General features: G+C 36.5%; 1 protein-coding gene across 1 annotated transcript; it reads right to left on the bottom strand.

The window, feature by feature from the left end:
- Window positions 1-3033: 3033 nt before the first annotated feature.
- fbxo36a (F-box protein 36a) lies at window positions 3034-9945 on the bottom strand. Its single transcript, XM_073851097.1, has 4 exons — window positions 9850-9945; window positions 8654-8762; window positions 8403-8575; window positions 3034-3222 (listed from the first exon to the last, which is right to left on the bottom strand). Exons 1-4 carry the CDS (start codon window positions 9943-9945, stop codon window positions 3034-3036), a joined length of 567 nt encoding a protein of 188 aa, XP_073707198.1.
- Window positions 9946-17268: the final 7323 nt, after the last annotated feature.

The following is a 17268-nucleotide window of genomic DNA, read 5'->3' as shown; positions in this document are numbered from 1 at the left end:
ATAATATAAAAAATCATCTGACTATGATGCTGGTGTTTCCTGAAATTACTGTAACTCTAATAATTAAAGAATTTAAGAGCAGTCCATAACAACTGTCAGTACTAAATGATTTTTACTAATGTGTATTTACTGTGCAGGACCAAAGTCTGCACAAAGATAGTAAAATAATGAAGTGCCTGACAACAAGACAACATCTTTTATATAGGACTAAAAATTACTCCATGTACTATAAAAAAGTGACAGTAGAGACTGATATTGTTACAAAAGGCTTCTATTTTTAATAAATGCTGTAGTTTTTAATTTTTTATTCATCAGCGAATCCTGAAAAAAGTATAACATGTTCTAAAACTTGCGATTTCATCCACAGAAGAAAAATGTCAACTCTTCAAAATAAATAAATAAATAAATAAATAAATAAGGTAAACAAATGTTAGATTATCTTGAGTAATTTTAGCTTATTAATATGGATGAATTGGATCATCGAAGGTCGGCAGCAAAGACATCGGTTAATAAAATGGGATTAAATACATAAAGGATATTTGTATTATTTAACATATTTAATTATTGCAGGTTTGCGTTGAATTTCAGTGTTTTTATTTATTTTGAGAAATGCTGTATCTGTTTTTTTTAGTGAGTGAGATGAATTACTGCATGTTCACATTTATTCTAGAACTAAAGTAACATCTTGCTCACAATTTCTCTCAACATGGGGACAGGAGAGCTTTTAATCAATAAATGAGGGAAAAAAGTAACTCAGATATTTTCTTGTCAATTAAAAAGTAATGCGTTACTTTACTATATTACAAAAACTTGCATTAATTGTAATGCATTACCCCCAACACAGGGGGTCTGTAGTTTACATGTATATGTATATGTATATATATATATATGTACATATACATGTGTTAGATTTATAATTAGTACTCCCCGCCTCCAGTTCACTCACGCATTTGAAGATGAAACATCACATGGAGCGTATTGCATTCTGGGAAACAGTATCCCATGCAGTGTCTTCAGATGCATAAATTAAATTTCAGCAAATGTAGCAGGTAATCTGGGCATTCCATGCATACAGAAAATGCACATACTATTCACAGTATACACATAGCATACTGCAATATAGTAGGCGTTAGGTAGTATGCCATTCCACAGCTTCTGTACTGATTTCAGTGTACTTGAGTTATGTTTAGCAGATTCTGGCAAATATAGTAGGTCATCCTGGTATTCCAGAAAAAAATAATACAGAAAATTAGCATACTATGCACAGTATACATACTGGGTACAGCAGAAATAGTAAAAGTAGTATGGCATTTCAAACACAGCCCTTGGCTTTGCACATTCACTCACTTTATTAACTTAAAGCGCCATCTGCTGGTCAATTTGCAGTTAATGAAAAGAGTGCTGTTAGAGTGAGACAAATCAGTGGTATTTGGTGATTTAAACATATTATAAACTAAATTTGGGAATATCTACAATACTTACATTATATTAATAATTATGGGTTACATTTTTAAATAATATTAACACTTGAATATTTAATACTTTGGCATTCGAATTGAATTTTTCAGAAACGTGTCTTATATCAGTACCTGCACTGCAAAAAAAAAATCTTGTTTCCAGCCAAAATATAAAAAAAAATTGTACAAATTATTTTCTTGTTTTCAGAAAAAACAAGTCAAAACTAAATGAGTTTTTGCTTAGAACAAGCAAAATAATCTGCCAATGGGGTAAGCAAAAAAATCTTATTTCAAACAGAAAACAAAATTATTTTTCTTACTCCATTGGCAGATTATTTTGCTTGTTTCATGCAAAAACACTTAATTTTGACTTGTTTTTTTCCCCTGAAAACAAGAAAATAATTTGTACTTTTCTAGAAAATCCCAAGAATATTTTGGCTGGAAACAAGACAAAAAAATCTAAGTAAGAAAAGCATTTTTTGCAGTGTGCAAGCATGAAAAGACAGAAATAGATACATTCGCAACACTTTAAGATCATATGACTGTCTTTTTGATCGACTGAGAGTTGTTTTAATAGCTCATGGAGATGTTCTTTCACACTGCAAAAAAAGCTTTTCTTATTTACATTTTTTTTCTTGTTTCCAGCCAAAATATCTAACAATTCTGAAATCAAGAAGGATTTTCTAGATGAGTAAAAATAATTGTCTTGTTTTCAGAAAAAGAAAAAAAAAAAGTCAAAATTAAGCATGTTTTTGCTTGAAACAAGCTAAATAATCTTCCAATGGGGTACGAAAAATAATCTAGTTTTCTGTTTGAAATATTTTTTTTTTCTTACCCCACTGGCAGATTATTTCACTTCTTCTAACAAAAAACTTAATTTTGACTTGTTTTTCTGAAAACAAGAAAATAATTTTTGCTAGTCTAGAAAATTCTTCTTGATTTAAGAATTTTTAGATATTTTGGCTGGAAACAAGACAAAAAAATCTAAGTCAGAAAAGCATTTTTTGCAGAGTGCAAGCATGAAAAGACAGAAATAGATAAATTCATGAACACTTTAAGATCATATGATTGTCTTTTTGATCGACTGAGAGTTGTTTTAATAGCTCATGGAGATGTTCTTTCACACTGCAAACAAATGCTTGTCTTGTTTCCAGCCAAAATATCTAAAAATTCTTAAATCAAAAAGGATTTTCCAGACGTGTAAAAATTATTGTCTTTAAAAAGAAAACAAGTTAAAATTAAGCATGTTTTTGCTTGAAACAAGCAAAATAATCTGCCAATGGGGTAAGAAAAATATTCTTTTTTTCTGTTTGAAACAAGATTATTTTTCTTACTCAATTGGCAGATTATTTTGCTTGTTCTAATCAAAAACTCACTTAATTTTGACTTGTTTTTTTTTCTGAAAACAAGAAAATTATTTTTGCTAGTCTAGAAAATCCTTCTTTATGTAAGAATTCTTAGATATTTTGGCTGAAAACAAGACAAAAAAATCTAAGTAAGAAAAGCATTTTTTGCAGTGTGCAAGCATGAAAAGACTTTAAGATCATCTTTTTGATCAAATGAGAGTTTTAATAGCTCATGGAGATTCAGTATTGTCTTTATCTTCTTCCTCTGCGGGACAAGCCGCGCTGTCACGTTCTTTTTTAAAGTAAAACTCAAAGATGTTCTTCCAACCCATGACCTTCGCCAGACTCTCAATCTCTTCAGGATTTATATCACAATGACCCAACACAGCCTGCTTCCAGATCTCATCCGAGTTACACAGCTGGACAAACATGCAAATAAACAGATAAAATACATAGATTATTTCTGTAGCACAAATAGGAGAAGTTACAACCTCAATTTGATTACTGCAATAGTGATGCTTTCCTTTGCAGTGACCACTACGATAGCAGATAGCAGGTTAATTTGCCGCTCGCACTCCATTCACGCTTTTAACTCTTGTTTACTATTTTTAGCATTGCGCTGGCCGGTTAACTTGCCATCTGCGTTCCATTCACGTTTTTATTTATTTTTTCTCGTGTTTAATATCGTTAGTACTCTTTTAGCCGGTTTCGTTCCGTTTTTTCTCCCCCTGATCTGTTCTTCAGGAACTCTAACAACATTGGTAAGTTGAAATCATTCTACAATCACGGTGAGTAATGGCTTCTTCTCCTACAATTGTAGTCTGCACTGCTTGCCACATGTATAGCTTATCTATCTCTGTCAGCAGTGAGCCTTATACATGTGATAAATGCAGGAATATAGTCAGGCTGACAGAGAAGATTTCAGAACTAGAGTCACGCATCCAAACTTTAATGGAGGATAGTAAGAATGTGAGGGCCTTAGATACGGTTTTGGATGTGACTAGCTCAGAAAGCCCTGTACATTGTTCGGTTCCGGTAACAACGCCCATGCAGCAGGGCAATTGGGTGACTGTGAGGCGGCATAGTCGCGGGTCAAAACACCGCTCTTCCGTTCCGATCAGAACATCAAACAGGTTCTCCCCACTCAGTGAAGCACCCACTGAGAAACCTGATGAAAGTGCTCTAGTAATTGGCGATTCTATTGTACGGAACGTGAAAATAGAGACACCAGCCAACATAGTCCAATGTTTACCGGGAGCCAGAGCGCCTGACATCTTGGCAAATTTAAAAGTGCTGGCTAATGCTAAACGTAAATTCAGTAAGATTGTTATTCACGTCGGCGCTAATGATGTTCGACTTCGCCAGTCGGAGATCACTAAAAATAATGTTAAAGAGGTGTGTGATCTTGCAAGTACGATGTCAGACACTGTAATATGCTCTGGTCCCCTCCCGGCTTACCGTGGTGACGAGATTCACAGTAGACTGTGGTCACTCCATGGCTGGATGTCAAAGTGGTGCCCGCGAAATAACATAGGTTTCATAGACAATTGGACAAGCTTTTGGGGCAGACCTGACCTGTTGAAAAGAGATGGTCTTCATCCCTCCGGATGTGGAGCATCTCTTCTATCTAGAAATATGGCACATAGTCTTAGAGTTTGCACTTGACTAACTGGGGCCCAGGTCAGGAAGCAGACAGACTGGCTAAACCGACCGTCTGCTAGCCGCCTCACGTCACAGAAATCAGTTAATTCTCAGCACATAGAGACCCTTTCACCTAGATATCACTCTATAGAGACTGTGTCTGTTCCCCGAGCTAGAAAATACAAAAAACGCCTGAATCAAATCAAGACCAACAATTTAATTGATGTTCAACAAATAAAAAATATATATAATACAGAGAAACAATTGATAAAGCTTGGCTTATTGAATATCAGGTCCCTTTCTACGAAAGCACTTTTTGTAAATGATATGATCACTGATCATAACCTAGATGTGCTCTGTTTGACAGAAACCTGGCTAAAACCAGACGATTACATTATTTTAAACGAGTCCACCCCCCAAGATTACTGTTATAAACATGAACCGCGTCTAAAAGGTAAAGGAGGAGGTGTTTCTACTATTTATAGCAATATTCTCAATGTCTCTTAGAGAAAGGGCTTCAAATATAACTCGTTTGAAGTTATGGTGCTTCATATAGCATTATCCAGAGAAACAAGTACTAATGATAAATCCCCTGTGACGTTTGTGTTAGCTACTGTATACAGGCCACCAGGGCACCATACAGACTTTATTAAAGAATTTGCTGATTTTCTATCCGAATTAGTGCTGGCCGCAGATAAAGTCTTAATAGTGGGTGATTTTAACATCCATGTTGATAATGAAAAAGATGCATTAGGAACAGCATTTATAGATATTTTGAACTCGATTGGGGTTAGACAACACATGTCAGGTCCTACTCATTGCCGAAATCATACTCTAGATTTAATACTGTCACATGGAATTGATGTTAATGGCGTTGAAATTCTGCAGCAAAGCGATGATATCTCAGATCATTATCTAGTCTCTTGTATAATCCAGATAGCTAAAACTGTTAATTCAATTCCTTGCTACAAATACGGTAGAACCATCACTTCTACTACAAAAGACAGCTTTGTAAGTAATCTTCCTGACTTATCTGAATTCCTCAGCATATCCAATAGCTCAGAAAAACTTGATGATGTAATAGAAACTATGGACTCTCTCTTTTCTAGCACTTTAGATACAGTTGCTCCAGTGCGCCTAAAAAAGATTAAGAAAAACAGTCTAACACCGTGGTATAACGATCATACCCGCGCCCTAAAGAGAAAAGCACGAAAAATGGAACGCAGCTGGAGGAAAACAAAACTAGAGGTTTTTCGTATTGCTTGGCGTGAATGTAATTTATCTTATAGGAAAGCATTAAAAACTGCCAGATCGGATTACTTTTCATCTCTCTTAGAAGAAAACAAACATAACCCTAGGTATTTGTTCAATACTGTGGTTAAATTAACTAAAAATATAGCAGCAACAGGTTTAGACATTTCCCAAAAGCACAGCAGTAATGACTTTATGACGTACTTTACCTCCAAGATAGACACTATTAGAGATAAAATTGTAACCATACAGCCGCCCGCTACAGTATCGCATCAGATAGTGCGTTGTAGATCTCCTGAGGAACAATTCCATTCATTCTCTATTATAGGAGAGGAGGAATTGTATAAACTTGTTAAATCATCTAAACCCACAACATGTATGTTAGACCCTATTCCATCTAAGCTACTAAAGGAGGTACTTCCAGAAGTCATAGATCCTCTTCTGAATATTATTAATTCGTCACTATCATTAGGATATGTCCCCAAAACCTTCAAAATAGCTGTTATTAAGCCACTCATTAAAAAACCACAACTTGACCCCTATGAATTAATTAACTACAGACCAATTTCGAATCTCCCTTTTCTGTCAAAGGTACTAGAAAAGGTAGTATCCTCACAATTATGCTCCTTCTTAGAGAAAAATGGTATCTGCGAGGATTTCCAGTCAGGTTTTAGGCCATATCATAGCACTGAGACTGCTCTAATTAGAGTTACAAACGACCTGCTCTTGTCAAGCGATCGTGGTTGCATCTCTCTATTAGTGCTACTGGATCTTAGTGCCGCATTTGATACTATTGACCACAACATTCTTTTAAATAGACTTGAAAATTATGTAGGCATTAGTGGTAGTGCACTGGCATGGTTCAAATCGTACTTATCTGACCGTCATCAGTTTGTGGCAATAAATGAAGAGGTATCATTTAGATCGCAAGTGCAGTATGGAGTACCTCAAGGCTCAGTACTAGGGCCATTACTTTTTACGCTTTACATGTTACCCTTGGGAGATATCATCAGGAAACATGGTGTTAGCTTTCATTGTTACGCTGATGATACTCAGCTCTATATTTCTTCGCAGCCCGGCAAAACATATCCATTCGAAAAACTAACAGAATGCATAGCTGATATTAAAAACTGGATGGCGAATAACTTCTTACTGTTAAATTCTGAAAAAACAGAGGTATTAATTATTGGACCTAAAACCTCCACAAGTAATGACCTAAAACACAGTCTAATACTAGATGGCTGCTCTGTAAATTCGTCGTCATCAGTTAGGAACCTAGGCGTCCTATTCGATAGCAATCTCTCCTTTGAAAGCCACATTTCTAGCATCTGCAAAACCGCATTTTTCCATCTTAAAAATATATCGAAATTACGACCTATGCTATCAATGTCAAATGCTGAAACATTAATTCATGCGTTCATGACCTCAAGGATAGATTATTGTAATGCTTTATTGGGTGGTTGTTCTGCACGCTTAATAAACAAACTCCAGCTGGTCCAAAATGCAGCAGCTAGAGTTCTTACTAGAACCAGAAAGTATGACCATATTAGCCCGGTTCTGTCAGCACTGCATTGGCTCCCTATTAAACATCGTATAGATTTTAAAATCTTGCTAATTACTTATAAAGCCCTCAATGGTTTAGCTCCTCAGTACTTGAACGAGCTCCTATCGTATTATAGTCCTTCACGTCCGCTGCGTTCTCAAAATTCTGGCAATCTGATAATACCTAGAATATCAAAATCAACTGCCGGCGGCAGATCATTTTCTTATCTAGCGCCTAAACTCTGGAACAATCTACCTAACACTGTTCGGGAGGCAGACACACTCTGTCAGTTTAAATCTAGATTAAAGACACATCTCTTTAACCTGGCTTACACATAAAATCATTAACACATTCCTATAATTCAAATCCGTTAAAGGATTGTTAGGCTGCATTAATTAGGTCAACCGGAACCGAAAACACCTCCCATAACACCTGATGCACTCGTTGCATCGTAAAAAGAATGGCATCTACGCTAATATTAGTCTGTTTCATTCTTATTCCGAGGTCACCGTAGCCTCCAGACCCAGCCTGTATCCAGATCAGATGGTCACTGCAGTCCCCCGGATCCAGTCCGTACCCAGCTTAGATCATGGATCACCACCTGGAGATGACTTCAATAGCCGTGGATGTCAACCAGATGAGCTCCAAGGCGGATCATCAATAAAGACCTCGCCAACCTTGACGGCCATCGGCGCTACACCACAGGATCCTGATGAGTTCTCTACAATCAGACATTGGTACAAACTGTTGTTTGGTCTGGCCAGAGGAGAACTGGTCCCCCGACTGAGCCTGGTTTCTCCCAAGGTTTTTTTCTCCATTTCTGTCACCTGTGGAGTTTTGGTTCCTTGCCGCTGTCGCCTCTGGCTTGCTTAGTTGGGGACACTTTCCAGCGATATCGTATACTATTTGAACTGAACTGACGATGATATCACTGAATTCATTGATGAACTGCCTTTAACTGAAAATTGATTGTTACAATAATGCGTTACTTACACACTATTGTGCTGTTTAAATACTGTGCAGTTGCTTTGACACAATCTGTATTGTAAAAGGCGCTATATAAATAAAGGTGACTTGACTTGACTTGACTACGAGATAATGCAATAATGCAACCTTCACTTCACTCAAAAAGCAGAGGAGAAAGGGACAAGGTATTGTTCTAACCTTCCTAAACCTGCTTGAGGTTTGGCTCATGCAGCCAATGTCCTGTAAGGATATGTAGGAAAGGATTTTAAGGAGCAGCTTGTCAGGTAAACGTTCCAGGTAGTCGAAATGCCCTCGACACAGAGCCAAAGCGTACTCCAGAATCCGGGATCCAAACACCACAGCTACCTGCTCTAAAATCATGAATCACATTCACATGTATATACAAATCATGATGAAGCACATATTTAAATGCAAAGCTGGATCTTTACCTTGCAACACTGAATCGTTCAAAAAGTCTTGGTGGAGGTGTTTCATCTCTCCAGGTGGTGCCCCTCTGCATTCAGTCCTTAGAGAAATCTTCCACCACCTCCATATAACCTGTTGGTAATGAAACATGACGCTATTAAAAACATGATGTTAAATAGATACACTTATGAAAAACAAGTTTATTCAAGTGTACTATTAGTATACTTTCCGTCTACTTTTTATGTACTTCTCAGAAATGTGCTTTATATAATTCTCAAAAATATACTTACAATGACATTTAAGTATACTTGATTTATACTTAGAAGAATAGTCTAAGTATATTTGAGCTCTACTTGTGCACTGAGAATCTGTGTTTTCATTGTTATACGCTAGGGGCTCTATTACACATCTTCTGTACAGAATTTCCAAAAAACAAGTGAAGAAGAAACCGAAACACCAGATGCTTCCACATGTAATCTAACACAATCATCAGACATACAACAGCATCACAACCATAGATATGGAAAACTGTGTAACGTTATGGAATAAAATGTCCACCCATGAAGAGGTGATAATGACTGTCAAGCTTTAGGGTGTTGATCTCATCTACGTTTTGATTATCATCAATAGTCCTTTTGTTCAAAATGCTGTTTATTTATGTACTATTTTTTCATTTATGAAACTTACTCACATTCAAGTGTTTATTAAAAAAATGCATGAAGCTAGAATAAAATGTTTTTGTTTACAAGCAGATACCCTGTTCTTTCTTTTGATGTTTTGTATGTTAAGATGTTCAGCAAAATATATACAAATAAATACCTAAATAGAGACAAAGTAGTATACTTAAAGTATGATGTAAAGTTCACTTTAAGAAAACCTATGAGTATAAAACTACTAAACTAGTAGTTTACTGAGACTATATTTAAAAAAATGCATAAAAAGTATTTAATTAGTAAATTATCCGTATACTTATAAGTTCACTTTTAGTATACTTGCAGTACAAACTGAAAACATAGATGTAAACTAGTTGTGTAACGTTACTCAAAGTTTACAACTGTTATACTTAAAGTATACTTTTATATACTAGAAAGTGGGCCAATTTAGTCCCAAGGAGTATTGAAATAGTACACTTAAAAGTACACTGATGTTTGTATACATACGACATAAAGAATACACTTGAACATTACTTGCTTAAATGCAAAAATGTACTTCAAAATACCTCCTTTTGTGTGACAACAAACTGATAGAAGTCTTTAGAGGTAGGTGGACCTTGTCCTGCGGTTTCAAACAGTATCTCACTCAGCAGAGAAGCCATGTTTTGATGCTTAGTGGTTACCATGACAACAGACAGACCAAAATGATCTCTTTTCCAACAGAAATCCATTTTACGCTGCTGTATTCACACCTTTTTTGTGTGAAACACATACGATAAGCAGTCTAAAATAATAATTAAAAAGTTTACACAAAATGATGTAAGGGTGAACGTTTTTTTTAAGATGGTGGTAGCGGGGGGGTCACGACCTGGCGGAGTGATATTATGAAATCCTGACGTACGTTGCTGATGCACTAGTGATACAAACAGAAAGCGAGGGGTTAATGATGAAACGAGCCGTTAGCACTAAGTCCAATAGGCGTTGTTATCGTTAGCACGGTGGTCGGTAAGGTTAACCGCGCCGGTTGTTGTCGTAATCGTGTTTTTTTTTTAATGTAGTGTGGGAAGTAGTGCGTGGCGGAAGCACGCAGCGCTGTGGGAGCGGAGGTGCTGCGGCAGTTCGCAGGTCGCTCAGCTGATGAAGGTAAAGCTGCTGCTGCTGCACTGTGTCTAACAGCTACTACAACACTGGAACAAATAGGTAATTACAATAACACCAAGATGTAAACATATGTGTTTAACTATAATGTTCGGGATCGTCTTACATCATATGCGCATTGGAGCCCTTCGTGAGGAACAGCAGCCGTGTAATATGAGTGAGAAAAACCAGACGAAAGAAAAAAAATGGTTTCCAGTTGTCATCCCTCGAGCCCTTTTCCTGCTTCCCTTGTTTGTTTCTACTGGTGTATTAATTGTATACATTGAGGGAGGATAGTTTGTGACATTAATGTGAGGGTAGATAAGATAAACCACTCGAAATCTTTTTAGTAACGTTCTAGAGGTATCGAGAGGGAATTGAGAGTCGTTTACATCCCCTTTGACAAAAAAATAAAAATAAACAGGACATTGTAACTAAAGCTTAGAGACCTGCGTCTAGTACAGCGTATGTGACGAACAATTTTCTGCAGTTTTTTTTTTTTTTTGCTTATGCTTTTGCTTTTGATGGGATGGGCCAATTTAGAGATAAATAATCACAATAACATAATGGCCCACAAACTATAAGGTAACGAAAAATGCATACAAGTTTTCTCTTCTTCATTTGCTGGCAAACGTCTGATTGAAATAGAGGAAGTTTGCATTCATCACAAGTGACATCCAGTCGTGTTCAGGTGAAATGTTGATTAGTGTAGTTTGCTGCTGCTGGTAGTTTGTTTACGTCTTCAGTCACTTTGACCTGATCTTGCCCGCATACACGTCGACAGGAGACCGGCTTTGCTCTTTAGCTTTACCATATGTAGGCCAAATACTGACAACAACGGTACAATCTTACCTTTTTTCTAGTGCTATTGTGATGATTGTTCAGATTATATTGTGTTTTGTCTTTGCTGTTGTGATCAAGTCCGGTTATTTGTTGATAATCGCTTGTCACGCTTCGTCCCTTCAGCAGATTAGCATCGGTTAGCTGTGCTAACAGTGTTAGCACATACAACAGCTTAAAACAAAACCTTATAGTTTTTCTAATTCAACACGTGAATCTATGTCAGGCTGTCTGTCTGTCTTAAAACAGTTAACATAAAACAATTGGCGAGTAACTAGATACACGGCGGTTTCTGAGTGTTTTATTTATTTCGCTTTGCTAGCGTGAAAGCAAGAATTAGCCGATCACGGTTATCACTTTGACTCACTGAACTTAACTTTATTTCACTCTCAATCGTATATAGTTTTCTCCTGCGCTTTACAACAATCCTCCCAACGTAACTTAGTTGTGAACGTTTATGCCTTTCTATGCGAGCACCACAGCTGATTTGAATTCGCAAATCGACAATGCGGGGCCACAAAACGCGAGACCGGTGTGTAAGGCCTCGGAGTGCGAAAATCAGTTTATATTTTTGTATTTAGTTTGTTTGTACCGAACTAAACTCGTACACGTTCTCACAAGGCGACGTTTCGTCTGGTTTGGTCGTGTTCGGACAGTAAGTGGGTTTCGGCTGATAGGAGTTTGTTTCGTGGACTGGGCAAAATAAACAAAAGGATCGGCTCAGGCCTGTTCTGAGAACGGCCTTCGTAATCATGTCGTATTTTTATGTCAACAGTCCAAATACACACACACCAGTAAAAAAACTGCGCAGGATTGGGTGTAATGATGGCTTGGTTTTGTTTTTATACTCATTTGAAGGAATTCAGCTCCTAATCATCGATATCACTTCACCCTCTCTTCAGGGAAGTAGAAGTCTCAGTAGTGTGCACGGGGTATTTTTTTGACATGTTTAAGGCAGTTCGTTGATTTGTTTATCGCTATGGTCGATTTTGTCGTGAATTAAGGCTTTTGTTGTTCTGTTTTGTGAACGTTTGGGTTTTGAAGCGTTTATTTGTCGTCTAGTAGTTTGAACGTCATGGACGTCGCATAGCTTGCTGAAGTAACGTTAGCATTAATGGTGGTGTCGTTGTGAGGAGGAAGGCCTGTCGTCTCGTTTAAACATAAATATTCATCATATCCTCGCTTTTAGACTGAATTTTGTTTATCAACGGTTGTCTTTCAAAAGACACCCAGTTGACGACCTATACGTTATATTTATACTTATCGGGCTCGTTTCGGACACTCGGTTCATCGGTATGTGTATGTATTATTGTGCTTGCATATGTTCACTCTTAAAATGCATATAAATACTGTTTATAATGACACCGAGGTAGGCTTGAATAAAAACACAGATCTTATCTCCTTGTATGTAATAGAAAAGCTGCATACCTAATCTGTAGGATTTGCTATGACTAAATACTGAATGTATTCATATAAAAGTGAGTTGGAAAAACTAAATTACTAATGCATTAAATAAGCCAAGTTATTTTTTTTGTAAGTTAAAATGTTCTATCCATGTCAGTGTAGATAAATGGTCTTATAGACTCTTCTAATCTCTAAAGTCATCTAGAGGTTATATAGCATAAGTCTGTTCATTATTTCTAATTAACTCATTTGAGATTAGCTCTTTGTCTTTATAAAAATGTCTTGCATATGATTAGTGAATGGCATGTGGCATTGATATTTGACTGTGTTACTGAACAAAATGGCTGCCACCTTAGTCTGCAGTTGTAATTCATTTCTGATTTTAAGTTTTTATGATTTAAAACAATTACACATTTGACTAAAATCAACTTTTTTTTTCACCCTATCCCCCCCTCCTTCCTTCCCCATTATTGTTCCCCCTTCTTGTCGCCCTAGGCTGCTGGTTGGGGCATTTGCACACGGCTGGTGAGTTCGCATAGCGGTTGCTGTTTACCTTCATGCTGACAGGATCCAGTGAGAGGGACAGGTGTGGTGGAGAAAGGGGTTAAACAGGAAATTGACTATCTTGGTCTGGCAGTTAAGTTTTTTTTTTTTTGACATCTAGGATATATGGCTTGAGCAGGTGAAGCTTTTTTTTCACACACATTATTCAGGTTCTTTGTTTTTAGTGTGTGGGGCACTTAGATTTGGTGTATGAGGAAAACATGTTGATTGTTATGAAGGTGAGCAAGAATAGGTAGTTCTGCTTGAGTGTGTTAATGGATTAGTTCACTTCCAGAACAAACATTTACAGATAATGTACTCGCCCCCTTGTCATCCAAGATGTTCATGTCTTTCTTTCTTCAGTCATGAATAAATAGTTTTTTGAGGAAAACTTCTTTCCATATATTGGATATGTATGGTGTCCCAAAGTTTGAACTTCCAAAATGCATGTTAAAAGCAGCTTCAAAGGGCTCTAAACAATCCCAGCAGAGGAAGAAGGGTCTTATCTAGTGAAACAGTCGGTTATTTTCAAAACAAATTGACAATTTATATACTTTTTAACCTCAAATACTCGTCTTGTCTCGTAGTCTGTGTCAATACATGGTTAGGGTATGTTGAAAAACTTCCTTCTTGTTTTCGTCTTCAACTTCAAAATCGCCCTACATCGCTGTTTTACCTTTTTTTTTTTTTTTTGTAAAGGGCGTTTGATTATCTTTGTATGTTCACTTTGTAAAAACTGGGGAAGAAAACAAAATGGGAGTTTTTCGACATACCTCAACTGTATTGACCCGGATCACACAGAAAACGCATGCGCATCGCAGAGACGAGACAAGATGAGCATTTGAGGTTAAAAAGTATATAAATTGTCAATGTGTTTTGAAAATAACCAATCGTTTTGCTAGATAAGACCCTTCTTCCTCAGCTGGGATCATTTTGGAAAGTTAAAACTTTGGGGCACCATACATATCCATCGTATGGAGAGAGATCCTGAAATGTTTTCCTCAAAAATAATTTCTTTACGACTGAAGAACGAAACGCACTAAACATCTTGGATGACAAGGGGTATATCTGTATATTTTTGTTCTGGAAGTGAACTAATCCTTTAATGGTTTAAAAAAAGCAACATAGTCTAGGTAATTACCTTTTTAAAATAGGTTGTTATATTTTTGGTAATTGGCAAGGGAGGAGTTTTTTTTGTGTGAAATTAACATGAAATCAAAATTGACCTTATTTCCCTAATACATTTCCTGGTTTTGTATAAGGAAACTATTTCATAAGAGAAGATTTTTTTTTTCTTTCATAAGAATTTGCTAGCTTGCTCCACCCCTAAAACAAATTTCCTTTTTGACTCTTGCTTTTTAAAACCTCTAATCTAATAATCTGTCAAAGAGACTAGTTTTCATGATCCAATCAATTCCTAATGGATAAATACAAAAGCTCTACTTGAAGAGTCAAAGGATTTATTCATTTGGACACTTTGAAGGAGAGTACAACGTTTTCTGTATTACAAGGTTGCTCTTGCTTCTTCATACTGTCGTAGTTTTCGTTTTCTTGGTATGATTATTTGATTTGGGCTGTAGAGCTGATCCTGTGTCAGTTATGACAGGGGTAAAGTAATTAAAGCCATTTGTTTCTCCTCCCAGCATGCAGTCAGCAGTAGTGCCAAGCAAGCAGAATCGCAGGAACAAGCATATTTTAGACTACTGAATATTTAGATCAACCTAGTGTATTTGAATAACATTGGCCTGTTCAGAAAGGTTTCCCTTGTTTTTTTTTTGATAGTAGAACTAACATTAGATGTAACGCGTTTGAAAACAAGCAGATAGAATTATAAAACGATATACAGGAAGCCAAGAAATGGTAGTTGTGAGCTGCATACGTTGGGTGTTACAATTATTTGATTTGTGGCTGATTGTTACATGATTCTTTTTTTTTTTGACCTGTGGGCTGTTCTGTTCTTTAACATGATTGTGTAATAGCTTAAACAGTTTGCTTCTTGGGAAAGTTAAGTTGAGTGTCTGATATTGAATGCCTTGCAGTGGTTGCATGACACCTTAAGCAAGTCATTTGACTGTTTAAGGGTGGGATGCCAAAGAAAACATGATCTTTTTAGTGGAAAAAATATAAACATTCTTTATAAACATTTAACCTTGTGGTATGACTTTAGATCCTTCAAAAAAACATATGATAAGCATGTGTGATTGTGAGAGTTTGCATGCGTAGGATTAAGAAATACAATATTTTAGCTGTTGTTATCCATGCCTAAATTGCACCTGGAAAATCATTCCAGCATTTGTGTCCAAATGTACACTATATTGCCAGAAGTATTGGGACACCCCCTTCTAATGAACAGGTTTGACTACTTTAGTTATTTCCATGAGTACAAATCTTAATGTTTAAGCATATAATGATATTCTAGGGAATTGTGTGCTTCTAATTTTATAGCAACAGTTTTGACAGAACCCCTTTCTATTCTAACATGACAATGCCTCGTGTATAAGGCAAGGTTCAAAAAGAAATGAAATTGATTCAGTCAGTGTGGAAGAACTTGAATGGTCTGCAGAAAGTAAAGTCCTAATCCCAGCTGAACACCTCTGAAAATGCAGACCTTGAGCCAAAAACTCATCAGCAAACACCATTGACTTGTACATACACTATATAGACAAAAGTATTGGAACACCCTCTTCTTTAGAACAGAAAAAGGCACTTCCAAAACTGTGGCAACAAAGATAGAAACAATTCATGTATTTAGAAATTGTATTTCCATCTCTGTTGCAACAGTTTTGGAAGTGTCAGCATTGATTGTACCAAATTATAGTTACAAGTCATTGGTGTTTGGTGATGAGTTTTTGGCTCAAGGTCTGCATTTTCAGAGGTGTTCAGATGTGATTAGACCAGTCAAGTTTTTCTCACCGACTGAATCAATCATTTCTTTTTGAACCTTTCCTTATACACAGAGGCATCGTCATGTTAGAATAGAAAAGATGATTAAATTAGAAGAACACAATCCCCTAGAATATCATTATATGCTTAAACTTTAGGATTTGTACCCATGGAATTTCTACAGTAGTCCAACCCGTTCATTAGAAGGGGGTGTCCCAATACTTTTGACAATATAGTGTATGTCCCATTCCTCACCACTTCTGAAAATGAAAAAATAACTATTTTATTCTGTAAACTTCCATTTACATAAACCCATCATCTTAAATCCGTCCTGTAACCGTATAATGTGTTTTCAGTGTGGGGTTTGAAATCTGGGTTTCTTTAGTTTCGGTGAACTAGTCATTTCGAGTTGCCAGAAGAGCATTTGACCAGTGTCATTTGTCGTTAAGCCATTAATCAACTTGACCCCAGAGTTTGAGCGTCCTGTCTTGAGAGGATCTGTGTTTAGCGGCAGGAGCATCCATATTTAAAGTGACATATTTGGCCTGAGAAAAATGTATCTAGGTTAAGAGTCCATAAATCCCTGTCCTCCCTTGACACTAGACAAATGTTGCACTGTAGACTTATATTTTGTGCCACATAAGTTGATCTGGTGTTCTGTAGTCTCATGTGAACATCTCATAAGTCTGACCCTAATTTCATGCAAGGTTATTTACACTTTCTTAAAGTAAACATGAAACCCATTTGACTTTAAGTAAAAAAGGATATATAAGCAGATAAAATGATTGATTTTATGAATTGGTAATTGATGATGAGCTGTGGGTGACACATAGCTGGGTGGATTATAGAGATGGTGCAGTTTTCCACCACACATTTTTCGATTCAGCTTGAAGTATATTGTAGACTTAAGACCAGAAACCTATATTAAGCAAGTAAATGGGTTGAATTTTGATTGATTATCTTTAATTTGACAACCTAAGTAAGAGGATGAAAGCAGTGACTTTTGTTTTAACATTAAGTCCATAAAGATGCAATATGAAGAGTTCATTTGCTAGCATTATGTGTCTCAATTAGTTGTGATACATGCATTGTGCATACAGGCAGTATTTGATCTGCTCTTGCTTTTGCTTGAATAGGACAATTTCACAATCTGTTACTTGTTACATACAGGTTTGAAT

Source organism: Garra rufa, chromosome 11, assembly GCF_049309525.1.
Source record: "Garra rufa chromosome 11, GarRuf1.0, whole genome shotgun sequence".
Taxonomy (NCBI): Eukaryota; Metazoa; Chordata; class Actinopteri; order Cypriniformes; family Cyprinidae; genus Garra; species Garra rufa.
This window is presented reverse-complemented; position numbering and strand designations above follow the sequence as displayed.

What these genes read in the sequence shown, in the direction of transcription:
- fbxo36a (XM_073851097.1), bottom strand. Translation starts at nt 9,945, where the DNA reads ATGGCTTCTCTGCTGAGTGAGATACTGTTTGAAACCGCAGGACAAGGT. An exon ending in TTGTTGTCACACAAAAGGAG is followed by an intron (nt 8,763 to 9,849) that starts GTATTTTGAAGT and finishes CATTACCAACAG; the next exon opens with GTTATATGGAGGTGGTGGAA. An exon ending in GAACGATTCAGTGTTGCAAG is followed by an intron (nt 8,576 to 8,653) that starts GTAAAGATCCAG and finishes TCATGATTTTAG; the next exon opens with AGCAGGTAGCTGTGGTGTTT.